Source organism: Stenella coeruleoalba (assembly GCF_951394435.1).
Source record: "Stenella coeruleoalba genome assembly, chromosome: 7".
NCBI classification, from domain to species: domain Eukaryota; kingdom Metazoa; phylum Chordata; class Mammalia; order Artiodactyla; family Delphinidae; genus Stenella; species Stenella coeruleoalba.
In genome coordinates this window covers 120397860-120415997 of record NC_137153.1, presented here as the reverse complement: position 1 = coordinate 120415997, position 18138 = coordinate 120397860, and the positions used below count along the sequence as shown (strand labels likewise).

The following is an 18138-nucleotide window of genomic DNA, read 5'->3' as shown; positions in this document are numbered from 1 at the left end:
AATCATATATAGGAGTTTTCTTCTAGTATCTTTTTATTGTTGTTTTATAGACTATGTTTCCTGTGACCCTTTTCGCCTAGGATTTAAGTGCTTTGAAATGTATCGAAACTGATTCATGGACTGGCATGTGGTCAATCTTTGGAGATGTTCTGTGTCCTTGTAGAGAATGTGCATTCTACAGTGGTGGGTTCAGTGTGCTTGAATGTCTCTTATGTCGTCGACTTCCTGAATTACCGTTAGGGGAAACCGTAAAAATGAAAGTTCAGTAAGGAAAGGGACAGATACCAAACGAGAGTATTATTGCAAAAGGATTTGGAGGTGGGTGCGGAAGGAAACAGACCTAATTTTCATGGCAGAATGAGGACCTGGCCCGGCTGGGTGACACGGGTTAGTGGGACACGTGGTTTTGAGAGAGTACGTACGCCCGGGACAACATGAAATTATTAAAAACAACGCTATAGATTATTAGGGGTAAGAATGCTAATAGCAGTAGCAACAGCAGTGGCAGAAGCGGCAAGAGCAGACGCAAACAGCAACACAAAGCTACGACCTACACCATACTACGACCTACAATAATGGTCACATGGCTCCCGCAGCTGCCCCACCCCCAGCGGGAGACCCCCGCCCCCCGCCCCCGCCCCGCGGAGCCATCGATGGCTCCGGCTCGTGGCGCCCGCCTACCGGCCTCGGCGCTCGGCTCGGCATGCCTGCGGCGCTGCCATAGCGACGCGGACACGCAGCCAACTGGCGCCGCCCCACCCGAGGCGCCCGGCCCCGCGACCCGCTCGCCGCCGAGGCCCCACGGCGCGGGCGGCCGGGGCGGCGACGACGGGGGGCGCGGGTCAGGTGACGGGGGCGGACGGTAGGGGGACGCTGGGCGCGGGCCGGGCCAGGCGGGACCCGGGATGCCGGGGAGGCAATGGGGACGCGCCCTGGGTGCGTCCTGGGTGCGGGCCGGGCCGGGCGTTGGGGGCTCAGCGGCAGCCGGCAGTGATGACTGGGCAGGGCGATGGGGGCGCGGGCCGCACAGAAGGAAAAGCGAACTTGCATGGCTGGGAAAGCATGGGCAGGGGCGGCGTGGGGCGGGGGTGTTGTGGATGCTCCCGTTCGGTTTTCCCCTGACGTCATTTTTCTTTCTGGTCCAGGGGCCTCCCTGATGCTTGGAGCAGAAAGAAGGCGCTGGTGGCTGGGTGAGTACCAGCGTCCCCAGCATGGGCAGGTCACTTCTGTGCCCCGTCAAGTTCTTAGGACTTACTTCGCAGATCTAGACACTAACGCTCCAACAAGTGGCCTCCCCAGGATCGTCCCCTTAGTTAATAAGAGAACTAGGGTGAGGCACAGGTCTACCTCTTAAACCCAGGCTCACCGCGTCACCAGAGAGCAAATGAAATCCTGGAATGTGTCGATCGGTAGCTTGGTTTAACGCTCTGATGCCAAGAGTTAAGGACGATTCTGTGCCATATAACCTGCCATTTCTGCTGGGGCCCTTTTCTCCCCAACACCTGACAGCATGTTCATTTCTTTGTAGCGTCACCTTGGAGAGGAGCTGGAGACCAGCCAGATAAAGAGCACTGAACAAATGCTGGTTCCAAATCCCTGGCAGGGATCGGAACGCCTCTGCTGTGCCGAAAGTCGACCCGAGCACAGATCGTGAGCGGGCAGTTACAGGAGCTGCTGTCAGGTTCTGTCTAGTTGTACAATGTCCTTTCATTCGGGACACCAGGTATACCTTTGCAAATTTAGTGGTCCACGTCGTGGTGTCAGAATCGCTGCAGACACAAGTCCCCCCTGAGGTGGGCGCCTCGTCCCTTGTCAACTGCACATCTAATGCAGTGCACACAGCCGTCACCAGGAAACGCTGCGGCCAGGGCACTGCTGACCTGCTTGCCGACTCACGTATGGTTCTTAAGTGTCTTTTCAGAATGCTCGGAGGCGCCTCTCAAGTTTCCTCGCAGAGAACCCTCACAAGGGTGTGGCCTGTAAATGGCCTGAATGTCTCATTTGTACCGGTAGGTTAAAGAAGGAATCCTCAAAACCCAGCAGCTGAAATACCGGTTCATTAGTGCATTTAGCGCAAAGCACGGGCTCAGAGGCCTCCTGCTCAGGAGCCCAGGAGAGGGGAGGTTCTGGCCAGTGATGAGCGGCCGCGTCCCGCTGGCAGAGAAAGCCCTGTCCGAAGGCTACGCCCGGCTCCGGTACCGGGACACCTCCCTGCTCATCTGGCAACAGCAGCAGCAGAAGTTGGCATCTGTGCCGCCCGGGACGTACCTAAGCAGGAGCCGAAGCACGTGGTACTCACAGTACGGAAATGAGGCCATCCTCGTCCGGGACAAAAACAAGCTGGACATCTCCCGGGACACGGGGCAATCCAAGTTTTGCTCTGTTATGTAATTCTGGTGTGAAAGCCTGGGCCCAGGCACCCAGCCGCCTTGCTGATCCCTAGTCCTTACTGGGAGATCCTGAACAGTGAACGTGAAGGTTGAGCTGTGGTAGAAGAACCCCAAAATCCCAGAGATGGCGCCCCGGCCCATTCGCAGTCGGGCTGGTGGGTGGTCTGGGCTCCTGGACTCCATTCTGGTCTTGCAGGCGCTGTAGGCACCGGCCAGGTCCGGGGCCCGGCCAGATGCTGTTTTGGTCGTGCTTCCGAATAAGTCAAGCGGGAGGGACACCCCGGTTACAGACCACCTCTTCACATTCTTACAGGCTGTCCTTTAGGTTTCCCTTCTGCCTGGTAAAGAGTGGGTCAGATCTAGAAAAAGGTGAAGGAATTGGCATCATGTCGGGTCGCAGATCCACGTGCGGGACCACGATGTGCGGGACCAAGATGGATTCACCCTAAATGGTCATCGGCAGCAGCATTTCAGCAGGGACTTTGTGGCACTTGAGTTTTGAGTCTAGTAACCAAAATGATCACTGCGTGTGAGGCACTGTGACGGCTCCTACGTTAGCTTCCTGATGCTGGAGGTTTGTGGGGCAAAGGCATCCCCAAAACATTAAGGAAACCCCCAAATTATTAAGTTACCTAAAGTTGCTAACAGTGATTTCAAATTTAATCACAGGGCTGAAATAGGCAGGTCCTCAGCGGACAGTAGTTCAGCCTCGACTCCGAGGCTGCACCTCCCGGCCACCTGCAGTGTCTGATGTGCGTGGGCCATGACCACACACAAGCAGCCTCGCCCACCCGTGTGGGCAGCTTATGAGTCATTTTTAAAGGATCTGCTGTCTGCTGTAATTAAGGTCTGTGTGGCGAGGCAAACATGGACGTGTCTTTCGTCAAAGCTGAGTTTTCTTTTCTAAATAAATCTCCTTTAGGAGCCGCCTTCCTTCCTCACTCCTTATTTTGATCTGTTTGCTCCTAATATCCTAACTTGGCTTTCAGGTTTGTTTTTTTTTTTAACAACAGTAACATCTAACGATTGCTAAAAGCCCCAGTGCAGAAACGCACGAAGCGCCCTCCCGAGACGCAGCGGCTGTCAGCAGCTCGGCGCGCGCGTGTGCCGAGGTTCCGGAGGTGGCGTCCCGCACCACGCAACACCTGGTTCTGTGACGTTTTGCTCAGCTGTACAGACGGGGCGGTTACGTCATGCTTCCAGCGGCCTGCTGGCAGCGCTCCCGTGAGCCCACAGGTGGGCAGAGACCTTCTGGCCGCCCATGCACACGGCACGTCCTGGGCTGCCCCTTGCGTGCCTCCTCGTGCAGGCGTGCAAGCTGCTTAGCAGACAGCAACCAGAAGGGAGCTGCTGGGTCCGACGTCTCTCCCCCCACGTCACGTGTCCAGCCAGAGGCCTGGCCCTTGCACAGGGAGCCTCGGCTGGCTTACTGCCTCAGGTGGGGAGGCCGGAAGGCCGATTTCCTTAGGCACCTCCCCGAGGCGAAGAGGGAAGCCTGTCTCGTCGACACAGTCAGGAAGGACTCTGCAGTAGGGGCTCGCCTGTCCAGGCGCCCTGCCACTGGAACTCCCCCGTAGACAGGCCTTGTCGGCATCTCCGCGCTCCTTCGACTTCAGTTCGGTTTGGGAAGGCGGCAAACTTCTGACTTAGCTGCAATGCCTCTGTGCTGCACGCTCGCTGCCCCTCAGACTAACCTAGAAACGGGCCGTGGTTGGCTCAGCCACAAGCACAGAGGCGGTGGCCGGGAAAGCAAGCACGGGCCCCGGCCGCCGTCTGCACTGGTCGGGTGTGCAGGTGACCGACGTGCCCTGGGCCGCTCGCACACAGCTGGCGCTAAGCTGCTTAGCGAGCGGGGAGGCCACGTCTGCCCTGGGGACGCCTGGGCGGCTTGCCCTCCCGGCTGGGGCTGGGGATGCCGCGGCGGACGTGCTCAGTCCCCGTCCTCGGGGAGCTCAGTCTGGGTGATGGGGGGCAAGGGAATACAGGGGAGGGGGGCCTCGGGCCTGGACTCGGGCAGAGCCTTCTCCCGGGACGTCACTGCAAGGCTCGGTTCCAACAGCTGTGACTGTTTGGAAAACGGCGTCAGGACTTGGCATTTGTCTCGCTACCTCCTTCATTCCTTGCTGCCACCTCCACTGTGGACGAAACCTCAGCGCGCACAACGTCTCAACGTGGTTTCCTGGAAACGTCCGTTGGGCCAGCGGACGAGCGTTTGATGCCTCTGGTCCCGGAAAGCACCTCAGTGCAGACTGAGGGCACAGCGGGGACAGAGGATGGATGACCGAGCAGGCGGGAACCGAGGCGACCGAACCTGTGGGTCATGGAGGGGGGCGGCCCATCCACAGAGCTGCTGACCTGAAAAGGTGACAGAAGACACTCCCTAAATCCCGGAGCCACCCCACCCAGGCTGTGGACCAGAGCCACTGAGCTCTTCAAGACCCTCTGGGATGCTCTGGGTATTCCTGCCGGGAGCTACGGGATGTCAAAACGAGGGACTCCCCCCGTCGTCACACGCCAGCAAGGGGAGAGCTGGGAGCCCAGAAAGCACAGGATGAGGCACCTCTTTTTTTTTTTTTCTTTTATTATGAAAACAAAACAAATGCCCCAGGAGAAGGGTCCATGATTACCAGAAACATCAAAGAGTACTTTCTACCACTTTTATTCTGTTGTGTTGAGGCCAGCATTGCAATAAACAAGCTAAAACTACTTACACTGGACTCATTTTCAGTAACTGACATTTACAGGAATATACTAGAAACGGCACTAAAAAGTTTAAGAAAAGTTACGGTAAACTTGCATGCACATCATACAGAAAAGTAACATTTTAAATATAAAAGAAAAACCTCCTGGAAGGGTTATGCCAGTATTAGGGAACAGCGCTACACCAGGTGTAACAGATCTTTTATCGTGGGCGGTGTTCCCCCCCCAAACTGTCAAAGATGTGACTGTTGCAAAAGAACTAAAACCAAAGAACAAACACAGAAGAAAAACGTATCTTAACAGTTTGTAAGCAAGATGAGTGAGCAAGCATCTCTGGAATTCAGTTAACAGCCCAGGCCACCCCCTCGACCCCCAGGGATCACGAGGACTGTCTCACAGCCATTTCCGTGCCCTGCACGAGGCCTACCCACCGAACACAGGCCCTAAGCCTCGACAGGCTGCCCTCCAGTTCTCGGCACTGGAACTCCGCTTGCCCAACGCAGAGAAATGGAAATGGCGAACACCCACAGGCTGACCTCGGGGGGGGGGGGGCGGTGAGGGGGTGGAGAGGGTCCCCCCAAAACTCTGAAATCAGTTTTGAAGTCTGGACAGAAAGCCTTAAAAAAGCCAATGAACTACAACCGCTCAGCACGGACTAAGCCCTCCGGCAGCGTCAAAGCCAGCAGATCTTTCAGAGGAAAGGAGCACAGGTGGCTTGAGACTCCACATCGCTCCCAACACGGAACCAGCAGGTAAGGAAATGCTCCCGCTGTGCTCAGCTCTAGGGCCCGATGGCCCCCGCTGAGTGGCTGGCGCAGGTGACCCTCCCCGCTCGCTCGCGGCTGGAGGGGCGCCCCACGGGAGCCCCCAGCACCTCCAGGCCCCCCAGCTGGGGTCTGTTTGTTACTCAGATGCGTGCCTGCTGCATTCTGCCCGTGAGATCCTGCTTCAGGACCTTCCATCCTGTCGTAATTCCTTCAAGCCACAGGTGGTTTACTCCATTAAAGATCTGCTTAGAAAACACCTTTGAAAAATGGCAAGTCTAAAATTCATTTATATTTTTATTACAAACAAAACGTAATGAAAAAACTTGAACAGACTGGCTCAAAACTCACCCAAAGGTCAGAATCGCCAGCAGTCAGAAAAATGGCAATCCACCACCCATCGCCTCGTCAGAGTCTATACCCATCAGAGGTGTCCTCTAGCCATAAGCGCTAGTGGCATCCAAGTCGACTTTAGGATTTTTAGAAACCACCGCCCGTTAGGATACCAACGACTAGTCTCCCGATCCATCCAGAAGTGCTGGCAGAAAGAACTCGCCACCAGACAAGAGGCCAGGCCACCCGCGGCTCCACCCCCAGCACCCCCCTCAGTAAAGTCTCACGGGGAGAGAGACTATCGCGGTCGCGTCTGTGCTAACTGGAAAATGCGTGAGCAGGGAGCCCCGTGCCGCCACTGCTGGCGGCTGGCTGGAAGACCGCGTGGGGCAGCGGGGGCCACGCCCCTCTCCTGGAGGTGGGGGGGTGAGGGGTGCCCCATCCGGGGGCCCTTGCATTCCTGGCCAAAGCCACAATGGTCAGAGCGTAGGCAGGCAGTGTGGACGGGGCATCCCTGCACTCAAAGGCCGTATGGCAGCCTCTGGAGAAAACAAAACCAAAACATAACCTTCTGTTAAACTCTGTATATTATTATTATTTTTTTTTACAATAGAAAGTTAAAAATCAAGACTTAGATTTACTATACATTTTTCTTCTCTCAGATTACAAAGTTTATATTATATAACTGGGGTTCCCTAAATTGAAGTCTTTTAAAACAGTCCTAAGAGAGACCAGAAGTGAATACAAAAGAACTAAACAAACGAAATAAAAAATCAGAATGTGCTGCAGCTGGAAGTCGTCTACACCTGTAAGTCTCCAAATTTCATACACACACGAAAAAGAACAAGAACAAAACCCCCAGCAGCCCCGAGAGGAGAGCAAGCGCACACAGACGCGATCGAGCACCGGCACGGGGACAGCAGGCCGTAGCACCTGGAGGTGAGAGGCCCGCCGGCCAGCAGGGTCTGGGGCTCCCCTTCAAACCATTTAAAAGGCCTGCGTCTCTGCCACTTTTTTTTTTTTAATGTGTTTCTTTTGCAGTTTTGTTTTTCTTTCCTTTTTTTTTTTAAAAAAAATGACCAATGATCTTAATAAATAAAGTATTCATATATACATGAAACTGGGACAATGGTTCCGGAGTGCGTGGCAGCGGCTGGGCTGGGGACACACGTGGGGGCTGGCCTTTTGTAGAAAACTGCTGAACCTTACAAAAAAGTCTCCTCCTGTATTTTTTTGTTTTTAATCTTTTCTTCTTTTTTTTTTCTTTTTTTTTTTTTTTAAGTTGAGGTAAAAGTTTCAGTGTTTGGGAACCCGCGCGTTGCACACGCAGCCACCGTGTTCCCTCCCGGGAGCTCCCAACGTCACAGAGATCAGAAAAACTCGGCTCCCTTCCACGCCCACCCTCGCCGGTCCGCCACCCGCGGGAGCTCTGGCTGCAGTGACGATGACCCCTCCCCGCTCGGGCCCAGCCCTGGCCCTCACGGCAGGGGCAGGCATGGCTGTCCTCAGCCCCTGCAGAAAGAGGTGACCCCTCGGACGTGCGGGTCAGAGCCCAGGCCCCCAAAGACAAAGACAAACGCCTGTTCGCAAAGCTGGCAGCTTTCACATACGGTACCATTTCCAAGACATCTCCTTTGGAGAAATTCTCGCTGGAGCTACAGACCGGGTCGGGCGTTAAGAAAAGGGATTTTGCATGAACCTCCGGATCACACCTTACGTGTTTTTCTACGGTCATCAGGTTAGCGTTTGAAGTTGTCATCTCCAAGAGACTGAATTCAGTTACGAAGGAAAGGCGTTATGCAGATTCACAGCTTCTCATAAAGTCTAATGGACACACACGGAAAGATCTTTGACCTATTAAAGCCCAAACTGGAAGATACCATAACACTGAATTAAAAAGAGAACCTGCACACCATGGAACGAAAATAGTAATATTAACCATAGAAGGGAACACTGCAGAGTTTCGGCGTGGGCGACGTCCACTGGTTTTGTTCCGTCCCGTGAGAGCCCAGAGTTTATTCCGAGTCGCTGCTGTCGGAGCTGGATCCGCTGGAGCTGCTGCTCCCGGACTCAGACGAGCTGCTGCTGCTGAGCCGGGAGGGCCCTCCCGAGGGCGCGGAGCCTGACTTCTCTGGGGGAGACGCGCGGGTGAGGGGTGCGCCCCCCACGCGCCGGCCGCCCCTCCCTCCTCGTGAGCCCGTCCGTGCCTCCCCCGCCCCCCCCACATGCCCCGACCCACCCGGATCCTGACCCGGTCACGTGATAAACGTTAAGCGATTTTGTTGAAATGCAGCAACGCGTTAACGAGGTTGTGATGGTGTAAGAAATGCGTCTGGTGCTCGTACCCTGTTCCCAGCACAGAGCTCCTAAATCCCCTGCACTCTCCCTAGTGGCAGGAACATCTTTTACTGCTAAGGAGCCCCTTTAGCTCCCACCTGAGTTTACGCTCACGAGTGACTCGGGGCGGGGGCCCCCCCAGGGCCACACAGCCCAGGGCGGCTCACCAGGAAGACCATGTGACCGGGGCGGGGACTTTCAGCTCCCCCCCCCCCTCGCCCCCATGGCCGAGGAGGGGCGGGGACTGGAGACTGCGCTCCAGAGAGAACCCCCGGTTCAGGGGGCCTCCAGCTGCTGGGAGGGTGGTGGCTGGACAGGCCTGCAGACCCCACGCCCCCACTCCCTGCCCTGTGCCGCTCGTCCACCTGGCTGTCCCTGAGTTGTGTCCTTTATAACAAACCACAAGGGGTTTCACTCATAATTCCTGAGTTCTGTGAGCCGTCCTAGCCAATTTTCAAACCTGAGGAGGGGGTTGTGGGAATCCCCGATTTACAGCCTGTCAGTCAAAGGCACGGGAAGCTTGGGACATGCACCTGGCGTCTTAGAGGCGGGGGGCGCTGAGCCCTTAACCGAGCAGACAGCGTCAGCACGGAGCTCAACTGCTGGACACCCTGCTCGTGTGGGAGCTGGAGAACTGGCGTGAGAAAAACTCACACGTTTGGTGTCAGAAGTGTGAGCAGAAACGGCTCAGAGGTCAACACATCTAAATACACTTAGAGGCTGGGAGAAAAGGCAATCTACTACGAGAAACTGATGAGACGTGCGGGGACGTGGCCGGCCACATGAAGGTTCCACAGTCACACGCGCTGAGCAATAACCACGCCCTCCCCAGGGCTAACGCAAGGGGGGCCTCTCAGCCATCAGTGGGAGCGAGCAGGGCTCCGAGCCCCAGCTTGGCACTGGGCAAGGGGGCCAGGCAAGGCTGTGGCACCTGGCCACTGCATGACCAAGACTGGACCTAGAATCTGACCGCCACCTGGGCCCCACTGTCCCTGGGGCCAGGACAAAGGTATTTGCCTTTTCTTACAGGCCCCGGGGAAAGGAGGCAAGGAATCAAATCACCTGCTCGCCTAAAATAAGACCCCGAGTCCACAGAGCTGAGGGCCTGGGGCTGGAAGTCAGACCCTCCCCCTCCACCTGTGATACCGGCTAACTGGCTGGGAACTAGTGTTCCTGTCTGAGAGCAGCCAGAAAGCCCACTGCTGGGGGCCAGGACCCACTGAAGCTGCAGGGTAGGACCTCAGTCCCTCCCAAGTCACGGGGTCCAGCCCCCCAAGACCACAGCTGCACCCTTCCAAAGGGCCGTCTCCCAGGGGCTCTGCAAAGCGGCGCTTTCACACACGCCTGTCATGTGCTCAGCCTCCCTGCAGGGCCGGGCTCTGGTCCCAGTTTGCAGATAAGGAAATCAGGGTTTCGGGGGGTCAACAGCCTCCTCCAGGGAAACGCAGCTCGTTACGAGGTGGAGCCACAGGCGCAGACCCAGGTCAGCTGCCCGCTCCCTCCCACTGCCCTCTGCCCCCGGCGGAGCAGCGCGAGGGCCACGGGTACCTCTCTTGGCAGGCTTCTTGCTGTTGCCCAGCTGCCCGCTGACATCCTGCAGCCGCCTCTCGAGCTCCTTCTTCTTCTCCTGAGCCAACTCCTCCTTCGACTTGGCCGCCTGCTTCTTCCCGCTCGTGGCTGTGGAAGAGCACGGGAGCTGAGGCCACAGGCGGGGAAGGGCGGGCGGCCCCAGGGGCAGCCCACACGTACGGAGGCCCCGCCACACGCGAGGCTCTGCAGCTGCCGCACAACTCCCGCGCTGGGACAGACCACGCCCACTGCAGACGGCTGCACCGACGGCGCGCCCCCGGGGGAGGGGCAGGACTGCGGCTTGAGGCCCTGACCCCCCAACTCATGGTTTTCCTTCGCCACGCCACGGCCGAGGCTCTCCCTCGGCCTCAGTGAGGCCCAGACTCCGCCCTGGAGCCAACTCCACCTCCTGGCGTGCCTGCGCGAGCACCTCTGAGTCCACAGGCGACTTACCGAGGAGCAAACGTGCCATGACTGCAGGGGTCACGCCATGCTCCATCCAGGAGAAGGCAGCTTCCCCCCTCAGAGCGAGTGAGGACCACGTAGCCCGAGGGGGCCACACACAGCAGCAGGTGCACCCTGGGTGCTGTTCCTCAGGGCCGGGCGGCTGCCCTGTTCTCCTGCCACCGTGGGGTGGCCTGGGGCCTCCTGCCCTTCCTCTCACTCCCCAGGACCCAACAACCCAGGCAGCGACTCGTTCCCGTCCAGCGAAGTCATCGACTTCCAGGGTGAGCCTGAGCCAGTGCAATCGTCCGTCCTGGGAGGCCTCTGGACCTCCACCCCAGGCAAAGGGAACTGGTCTGCCCAGGCAGGGAACCATCGACAGGTCGCCTGCAGCCCAGGCCCCAAACGGAGCCTCAAGAAGGCTTGTGGTGAGGGCCTTAGCCAGCATTTGAACGAATGGGGCTGGGGACCGACCCAGGGTCCTGCCTGCTCTGGGGAAGGATGAGGCACACAAGTGCTGCCCACCTGCCCGGGAGCAGGGGAAGAAGGGCTCCGGCTGGGATGGAGCCGCAGCTGGTCTCAGCTAAGCCCCGCCCCCAGCTGAGCAGAGGGAAGCTGTGTCCCTGCATCCTCAGGGCACAAGGCAGAAGAGGGGCGAGGAGCCTGGCAGCGTGCGACCCACTCCCACTCCCACCCCCGAGGCTGCCTGGCTGTCTGCTCCGGGACCGAAGGGGTGATGGGCAGGGGCGGCAGCAAGGCACCCCATCCCGACGACTTACAGAATGGCTTCCTTTGCTTTTTCTGTAAACAAGACTTGACGTATCTCTCTAGCTCCCGCAAAGTGGTGGGTTTTAGCGTCTCAAAGTCAATCTCTATCTCGTCGGGGTTGGAGTCCCTGAGCGAGGGCTCCCGCGACTGGATGATGTGCACCACGCGGCCCAGCTTCTCCCCCGGCAGCCGGTTGATGTCCAGGCTGAGCTGGCGCTTCTCATCGTAGCTCATGGGCAGCCCCTCCTCCTCCTCCTCCGAGTCATAGGAGGCCGACGCCTGCTTGCCGCCCTTCTTCGGCTGTCTGAGGCAGAAGGCAAGGAGCATCATGGCGTGGAGCCCCCCGTCCCCATCCCTGGAGCCCCCTACCCCGCCCAGCCCCTGCCCCACAACCCCGAGTTCCCCCCACCGCCCCCCCCCCAGACCCCGACCCCTTGCCCGCCGGCCCTCTTCCTCTCCAGGACCAGGCTCTCTTACCAAGGAGCAGCCCAACCCCCAGACAGAGAAGCCGGGCGACTGCCTGGAGACGCACATACATCTCCAGGGACACGGAAGACCCTGCTCCAGAGGTCAGAGCAGAGGCTGCTACCGGCCTAGGGAGGCCTTGGCCAGGAAACAACCGTGGTGGTCAGCTCCCCTCAATGCCCCACAGGCATCTCAAGCACGACAGGTCAAACTCATCTCCGTATTCAAATAACCCAGAAGAAGGCAGGAAGGGGGACAGAGGAATAAACAGCAGGGACAAATAGAAAATAATGGAATGGTAGGTGGAAACCAAATTGTATCCACAATTACATTAAATATAAATGGTCTAAACACACCAATTAAAAGAAAGGGGTGCTCAGACTGGGTAAGAACCAAGACCCAATTTATATGCTATCTAATCTACACGACCCCCCTTGAAATGTAACGACAGAGGTAGGTTAAAGGTAAAAAGATGGGGGGAAAATATTCCGTGTAAATACTAATCAAAAGAAAACCGCAATGGCTGTAACAATTTCAGACAAAGTAGACTTCAGAAAAAGGAATGCTACCAGGAAAAAGAGGGACACTGTATAATGATAAAAGAGTCAACTGACCATCACAGTCCTACACGTGTGTGCATCTAAAACCAAGCTTCAAAATATATAAACAAAAGCTGATGGAACTGAAGGGAAACAGGAGAACCTGCAACTTCACTTGCAGAATTCAATGATTCTCTCTCGGTAATTAATAGAACAAATCAGCAGAACAGAGACGATCCCAACACCACCATCAACCAAATTCACTTATTAATTGACATGTTTTTGTCTGTTTGGGGTTTAAAATTTTTTTTTTTATATACATGTATCTATTCCTTTTCAAATTATTTTCCTATTTAGGTTATTACAGAATATTAAGCAGAGTTCCCCGTGCTCTACTGCAGATCCTTGTTGGTTATCTGTTTTAAATGTAGCAGTGTGTCCGGGTCAACCCCAAACTCCCACTATCCCTCCCCTCCCCCCCCGGTCCCCCTTGGTAACCATAACTTTGCTCTCTCAGTCTGTGAGTCTGTTTCTGTTTTGTAAATAAATTCATTTGTATCTTTTTTTTTTTAGATTTTTTTTAATCTTCTAACTGACATTTATACGACACTCCACCCAACAGGAGGAGGACACACGTTCTTTTCAAGCGCACATGGCACACTCACCAAGACACACCGTATTCTGGGCCATAAAATCCTAACGAACTTTAAAATGTTGAAAACATGTAAAGTGTGTTCTCTGACCCTAGAAATCAGTAACTGAAAAATATCTGGAAAACTCTCCAAATATCTGTAAACCAAACAACACACTTCTAAATAATCCATGGTCAAAAAGGACGCCTGAAGGGAATTAAAAATTATTTTGAACTTAAATGAAATCACAGTATAGCAAATTTGTGGGGAACATTCAAAGGGACTGAATTCGTGGTTAACAACCTTCCAACAGTGAAACTCCGGGCCCAGATGGTTTCACTGGTGAATTCTACCACACATTTAAGAATTAATAGACCAAGGCTATAAATCTACTCCAGAAAACAGAAGACAAGGGAACACTTCCCAACTCCTTTTTGAGGCCAGCATTGTACAGACACCAAAACCAGAGACAGAGACAGAACAGGGAACCTGATTTCTGCCTCCCCCTGCAAAAGGCGGGAGCAAACCGCTGACCATTCTCGCTGCCCCTCTCGATGGTGCCGCTGCCCGCCCAGCTACCAAAGCCCAAGTCCTCAGCTCTGCATACCCCTCCTCCTACGTCCAGGGACCAAGGCCTGTCCACTCTGCCTCACAGACAGTTCTCAAAGCAACACACCTCCACCCCCATGGCCACACCGGCCTCTCCTGCCTGCGTGACCACGGCAACTCCAGAGGGCATCCTTCCTCCCATTCTTGCCTCTCGCTAATCCATCCTCCACACTGGCCAGGATCTGACCACTTTCACTGGAGAACGAACTGCAAACACCTCAACCGAGCCGGCCAGCCTCAGCAGCCTCAACCCTCCCCTCTTCCCAACCTGGCCTCTGTTCTTCAGCAGTGCCCACCCTTATCCTCATTCCCACGAGGAACACATTCCACTGGCCTCTACAGCTCTGTGCCCGCTGTTCCTGATTCTTGGAACCCCATCCGGACCCTCTGTGCAGCCGTCGCCCCTCCTCCAGGACGCCCTCCTCCCACCCCGCCGGGAGAGGCGCCCGGCCCGGCGTGCCTTCCCACCACCCTCACCTCCCCATGTCGTCCCTGCTCATCTGCGGCAGGCGGTCCTCGGGGCAGCGCGCGGCCACGGCCGGGGCTGAGTGAAGGCCATGGGGACCAGGGAGCTCTGTGCCAAGGCGCACCTCCACCCCCGACCCTCCGCCGACCAGGCCACGCGGGGATGGGGTGCCAAGGGCCCAGGACACGGCGCCAAGACCCCCCAAAGCAAACTCCCGGGCCCAGACCAGGGAAATGTCCCCGAAGCCTCTAGATGCTGAGGTCTCCCATGCCTGTGACTGAGCCCGGCCCCACGGGGAGCTGAGCGCCGCCCTCCGGAGGCCACGCTGTCGAGGCAGAGATCTCGTTTGGTCCTCCCAGTCTTCCCACGAGGTGGGCACGACGAGGGCCACCAACCCCTGCCCCCATCTCCCCGTAACAGCCCAGGGTCCAGGTCACCAGGACAGAGCCCCGAATCCAGCATCCTCCCGCCACATGCGTGTCCAGGACACGGGGCGCCGGCGCCCACCTGCCAGCCACAGTCGCACTGTTGGCCTTCTTGGCGGGAGCCTTCTTCTGCTGGGCCTGCTTGGCAGGCGGGGCCACCTTGGCCTTCTTGTCCTCCTCGGACTTGGCCTTGTGCCTCTCCTTGTCCTTGTCCTTCTTCTTCTTTTCCTTCTTCTCCTTCTTCCTCTTTGGCTTGTTCACTGGGGCCTGAGACAGGGCGGCCAGCTGCTCGTGCACAGCCTTCAGCTGGAAGAGACAGGCAGCTGAGCGGGGCTCCCCAGGGCTGGCCCAAGGGGGCCGCGGGCGGGGGGCCGGGGTGCCCAGGAGCTGCCGCCACCGTGCGGGGAGGGGAGCCGGGGAGCCAGACAGGTCCCGGAGGACGGCAGAGCCCGTCTGGCCCTCCCCACCCCTGCGACGGCGGGCGAGCCGCTGGGCCTCGGTCTCCCCGCCCGAAGTGCAGGGCAGGTGGCACCCGAAGGGCTCGATAAATGGTGCCTCCTGGTTTTCCTGCTAGTTTCTGTTTTCCAGATGAGGGAGACTCTCTAGGGCGAGGTTTAAACGCCTGCACAGAGGAGACTTCCCACTCGTGGGCAGCTGCTGGGATGTGACACGGCAGCTCTGCAGGGTCAAAACGGTCCGGTGCCGGCAGGGGACACTCATCTCGTCCGGCAAGTGGCTGCCAGTGTGCTACGTGCTCTACCCGCTTCTCACCTCAGCAGACCCCAAGCGGAGTCTCACGCCGGACGGGCGAGGAAACGGAGCCCCCAGCCTCTAGCAGGTGGACGGGCCAAGACGGCACCAGGCTCGCACACGCCAGCCACGTCACGTGGCGTGGGAGGGACCCCGGCCCGACAGCTTCACCTCAGGGCCATGCTCCCTGCACCATCATCCCTGACAAGGCTCAGCTCAGACGCCCAGCCCCACCGGGGTGCCGGCAGGGTCACTGTTACCCCACTGTCTCCTCCCTGCTGGAGGCCCCCCACCCCCCAGGAATCCAGCACCTCTGGGTCCCATTTTGCACGTGAGGCGCGCGAAGCGGTGGGGAGGGCCGACTCACAGGTGGCCAGAGGCCGAGGCAGGACAACCTCGGGCAGAGCTGCGGAGCCCGTGCCCGCCCCCAGCCAGACAGGCTCGTGGAGCCCCACGGCTGCGGCTTCCGCAGGTGCCTCCCAGACCTTTCTGGAGCGGAAGGAGGCTCCAGGGCTCCAGGGACGTCCCGACCCGGTCGGGCCTGCAGGCACTGCCGAGGGGGCCCTCGGAGCCGACACCTTCGCCGGGTGCCCTGCCAGCGACCCCGCCGTGGAGGACGGCTGCGGCTTGGGGTGGGGGTGGGGGGTGACCAGGGCAAACATCGGATCAAGGCCCGGCCGCGGCCACTCACCTGCTCCTGCAGCTCCGCCAGCCGCGTGGCCCGCTCCTCCTCCGAGTCCGAGCTGCCTGAGTCCGTGGAGCTCTCCTCGCTGCTGCGGCTGCTCTCCACGCCCTTGCTGACCACAGGGGCCGCGGGCACGGGCAGCGTGGGCGCCTCCACCGGCTCGTCCGGCATCTTGGCAAACCGCATCTCAAACACGTCCTGCGGGACAGCAGGGGCCGCCTGGGTCCTGGACGCCCGTGGGCAGCCCCCGGGGAGTCGGGGAGACTGGACCCAGCCTGCCCAGGGCGCTGGGCCGCCCCCACGCCGCCCACCCCGGCTTGCTCTCTGCCCCTCCCTCCCCAGGCCCTGAGCGCGGGTCCAGGGCCAGAGGGCGCAGAGTCAACGGCCACAGACACAGCCTTTTAGGAGCTGGCACACGAGCTCCTTTATTAGACACCCGACCTCCCGTCCACGGCTCGCAAGTCTTTTCAGCATCCCGGTCCAAGGCTGCCACCTACTGACAGACAGTGAGAGGGCCTTCCTTTGAGCTCTGACCCTGTTCCGGGGCCCCCCAGCCACTGCATCTGGGAGCTCCTTCGGCTTCCCCATTTCTCTCCCCTGTGATGTTACTGTAGTATCACATCTCGTTCTGAGTTGGGTCCAAAAGTTGGCTCAAAAGGCAAAAGTCTTGTCCGATCCAAACTGCCCGCTCCTACACAGCCTTGGGAGCACACACTCAACAAAGATCCCCCCGCCCCACCCCCGGCGGCCCAGGTTCATTTCAGACAGGACGAGCGGCCACGAAGGGAGACTTCTCTCTGCTAGCTCGGACACCTGAAGCCACACACACCTGGTTTACACGCAAAAGGTGCAGCCCCACCGACCAGGCGTCCGGCTCCCGTAAGAACCTACTCTGGGTCCCGGTCCCCCAGAATCTCCTCCTGGGGTAAAGACATCTCAGAGGTACGCTGCTACGCAAGGCCATGACCTGGCCGCTCTGGGCAAACGGCCCCCCCGCCGGCAGGGGGTGGGGGTGGGTCCACATCAGGCTGCTGCAGCGTCAGGCTCTAACCCCACCCAGCTTGACGTGACACAATCGATAGCCAATTACTGAACAGGCATCGGTGATCAAGATGCCCAACCTCCGTGGCCGCACCGCAGAGACCACCTTTTCCGGAACAGAATCGGAGCCGCTGCCCTCGGCCCGTCTGCTGCCGGCGCCGCCTGGCCTCCTCGTGGAGCTACGCGCAAGGTTCAGCATCAACAGAGCAACGACAGCACGGGGCCTTGCAGAGCCTTTCGGCTTCATGGTCTTGGTATGAAACCGTGGGTCCCGGTGGCTTCCTCTGGGTGTACTGGGACCACCAGGACCGCTCTACCACACTCCCCAGTGGGAGCCAGTGCACAGAGGGGGCAGCCCGCAGCAGCCGGGGCCCACAGGCAGCAGGAAGGTAAGGAAGATTATTGCAGGCACCCAGAGGCCCGAAGGAGGCTCCCCCTGAGGCCCCGTGCGGGGCCTGGGTGACCAAGGATGCTCCCGAGTTACCGTACCGGGTTTTCAAAAGGCTTCTGAGCAAGGGACTGGGAACGTCTTACAGGACGACATTCTGGGTCCTGTATTTACAAAAGCAACAGGCTACGTGATGGCAAAGAGAGATAAGAACAGGCTCGTGTACTGGCCCGTACAGAAACCCGCGGCAGCCCCCAGGCTCTGACAGATCATCACGCACAGGGGTGTGCGCACACTCGGCCTGTGAGATCCGTGTGCATGTACGCAGAGTGCCACCACTGAAGGCCAGACTGCGCTTCCCTGCAGGCCCGTTTCTCCCACGTGCCGTCCGCCTTGTGGTCGGGAAAGCAACAGGCTACACAAACAGCCGTCCCCCGCTACGACGCCCACGGGCCGCGCCAGCAGGCTCCTGACGAGGGGCCCCCGGCACGCGGTGAAGTGCAGGGCAGCAGGCGTCTGCCTTCTCTCCGTCTCCACCCTGGCTAGAACACCCGCTGGCCCCCACCTGCTCGCCGCTGCCCACCTGAGCCTGCAGCTCCCAGGAGGCAGAAACTGGCCTCTTGGCCACCACGTCCCTGGGGAGCAGGCTCGGGGCCTGGCCGCCACTCGGCCGCCGCTCAGGGGAAACGTGCCCGTGGACGAGGTCCCCAGACACCCCGCCCCTCCCCCGGGAGACATGCCCTCCCAGACACCCATGTCCTTCGCGGGTGCCTGCCCTGAGCGGCTGATCCCACCTGTGCCCAGGGGGCCCCTCCCCACACAGAGCACCTGGC

The 18138-nt window shown here is 58.5% G+C and overlaps 2 protein-coding genes across 4 annotated transcripts in view; one reads left to right on the top strand and one right to left on the bottom strand.

The window, feature by feature from the left end:
- The first annotated feature begins 733 nt into the window (after positions 1–733).
- BRD3OS (BRD3 opposite strand) lies at positions 734–3691 on the top strand. Of its 2 annotated transcripts, none has more exons than XM_079927736.1 (3): positions 734–846; positions 1146–1190; positions 1529–3691. In XM_079927736.1, the coding sequence occupies exon 3, from the start codon at positions 2137–2139 to the stop codon at positions 2389–2391; it is 255 nt and encodes an 84-aa protein (XP_079783862.1). In that variant the 5' UTR covers positions 734–846; positions 1146–1190; positions 1529–2136; the 3' UTR covers positions 2392–3691. The 2 variants fall into 2 exon arrangements, with proteins under 2 accessions (XP_079783862.1, XP_079783863.1); XM_079927737.1 differs by having other exon boundaries at positions 766–841.
- Positions 3692–4387: 696 nt separating this feature from the next.
- The window catches only part of BRD3 (bromodomain containing 3), a 35439-nt gene continuing 21688 nt past the window's right edge, over positions 4388–18138 (bottom strand). Inside the window, exons 8-12 of one of the 2 annotated variants that reach the window (XM_079927735.1) lie at positions 15883–16074; positions 14524–14747; positions 11317–11609; positions 10073–10201; positions 4388–8318 (exon numbers count right to left, since the gene is read on the bottom strand). In XM_079927735.1, coding sequence (XP_079783861.1) covers positions 8203–8318; positions 10073–10201; positions 11317–11609; positions 14524–14747; positions 15883–16074 — 954 coding nt within the window. In that variant the 3' untranslated portion in view covers positions 4388–8202. Of the gene's footprint in view, positions 8319–8441; positions 10202–11316; positions 11610–14523; positions 14748–15882; positions 16075–18138 lie in introns of those variants that run through there. The other variant, XM_079927734.1, reaches the window with a different exon arrangement.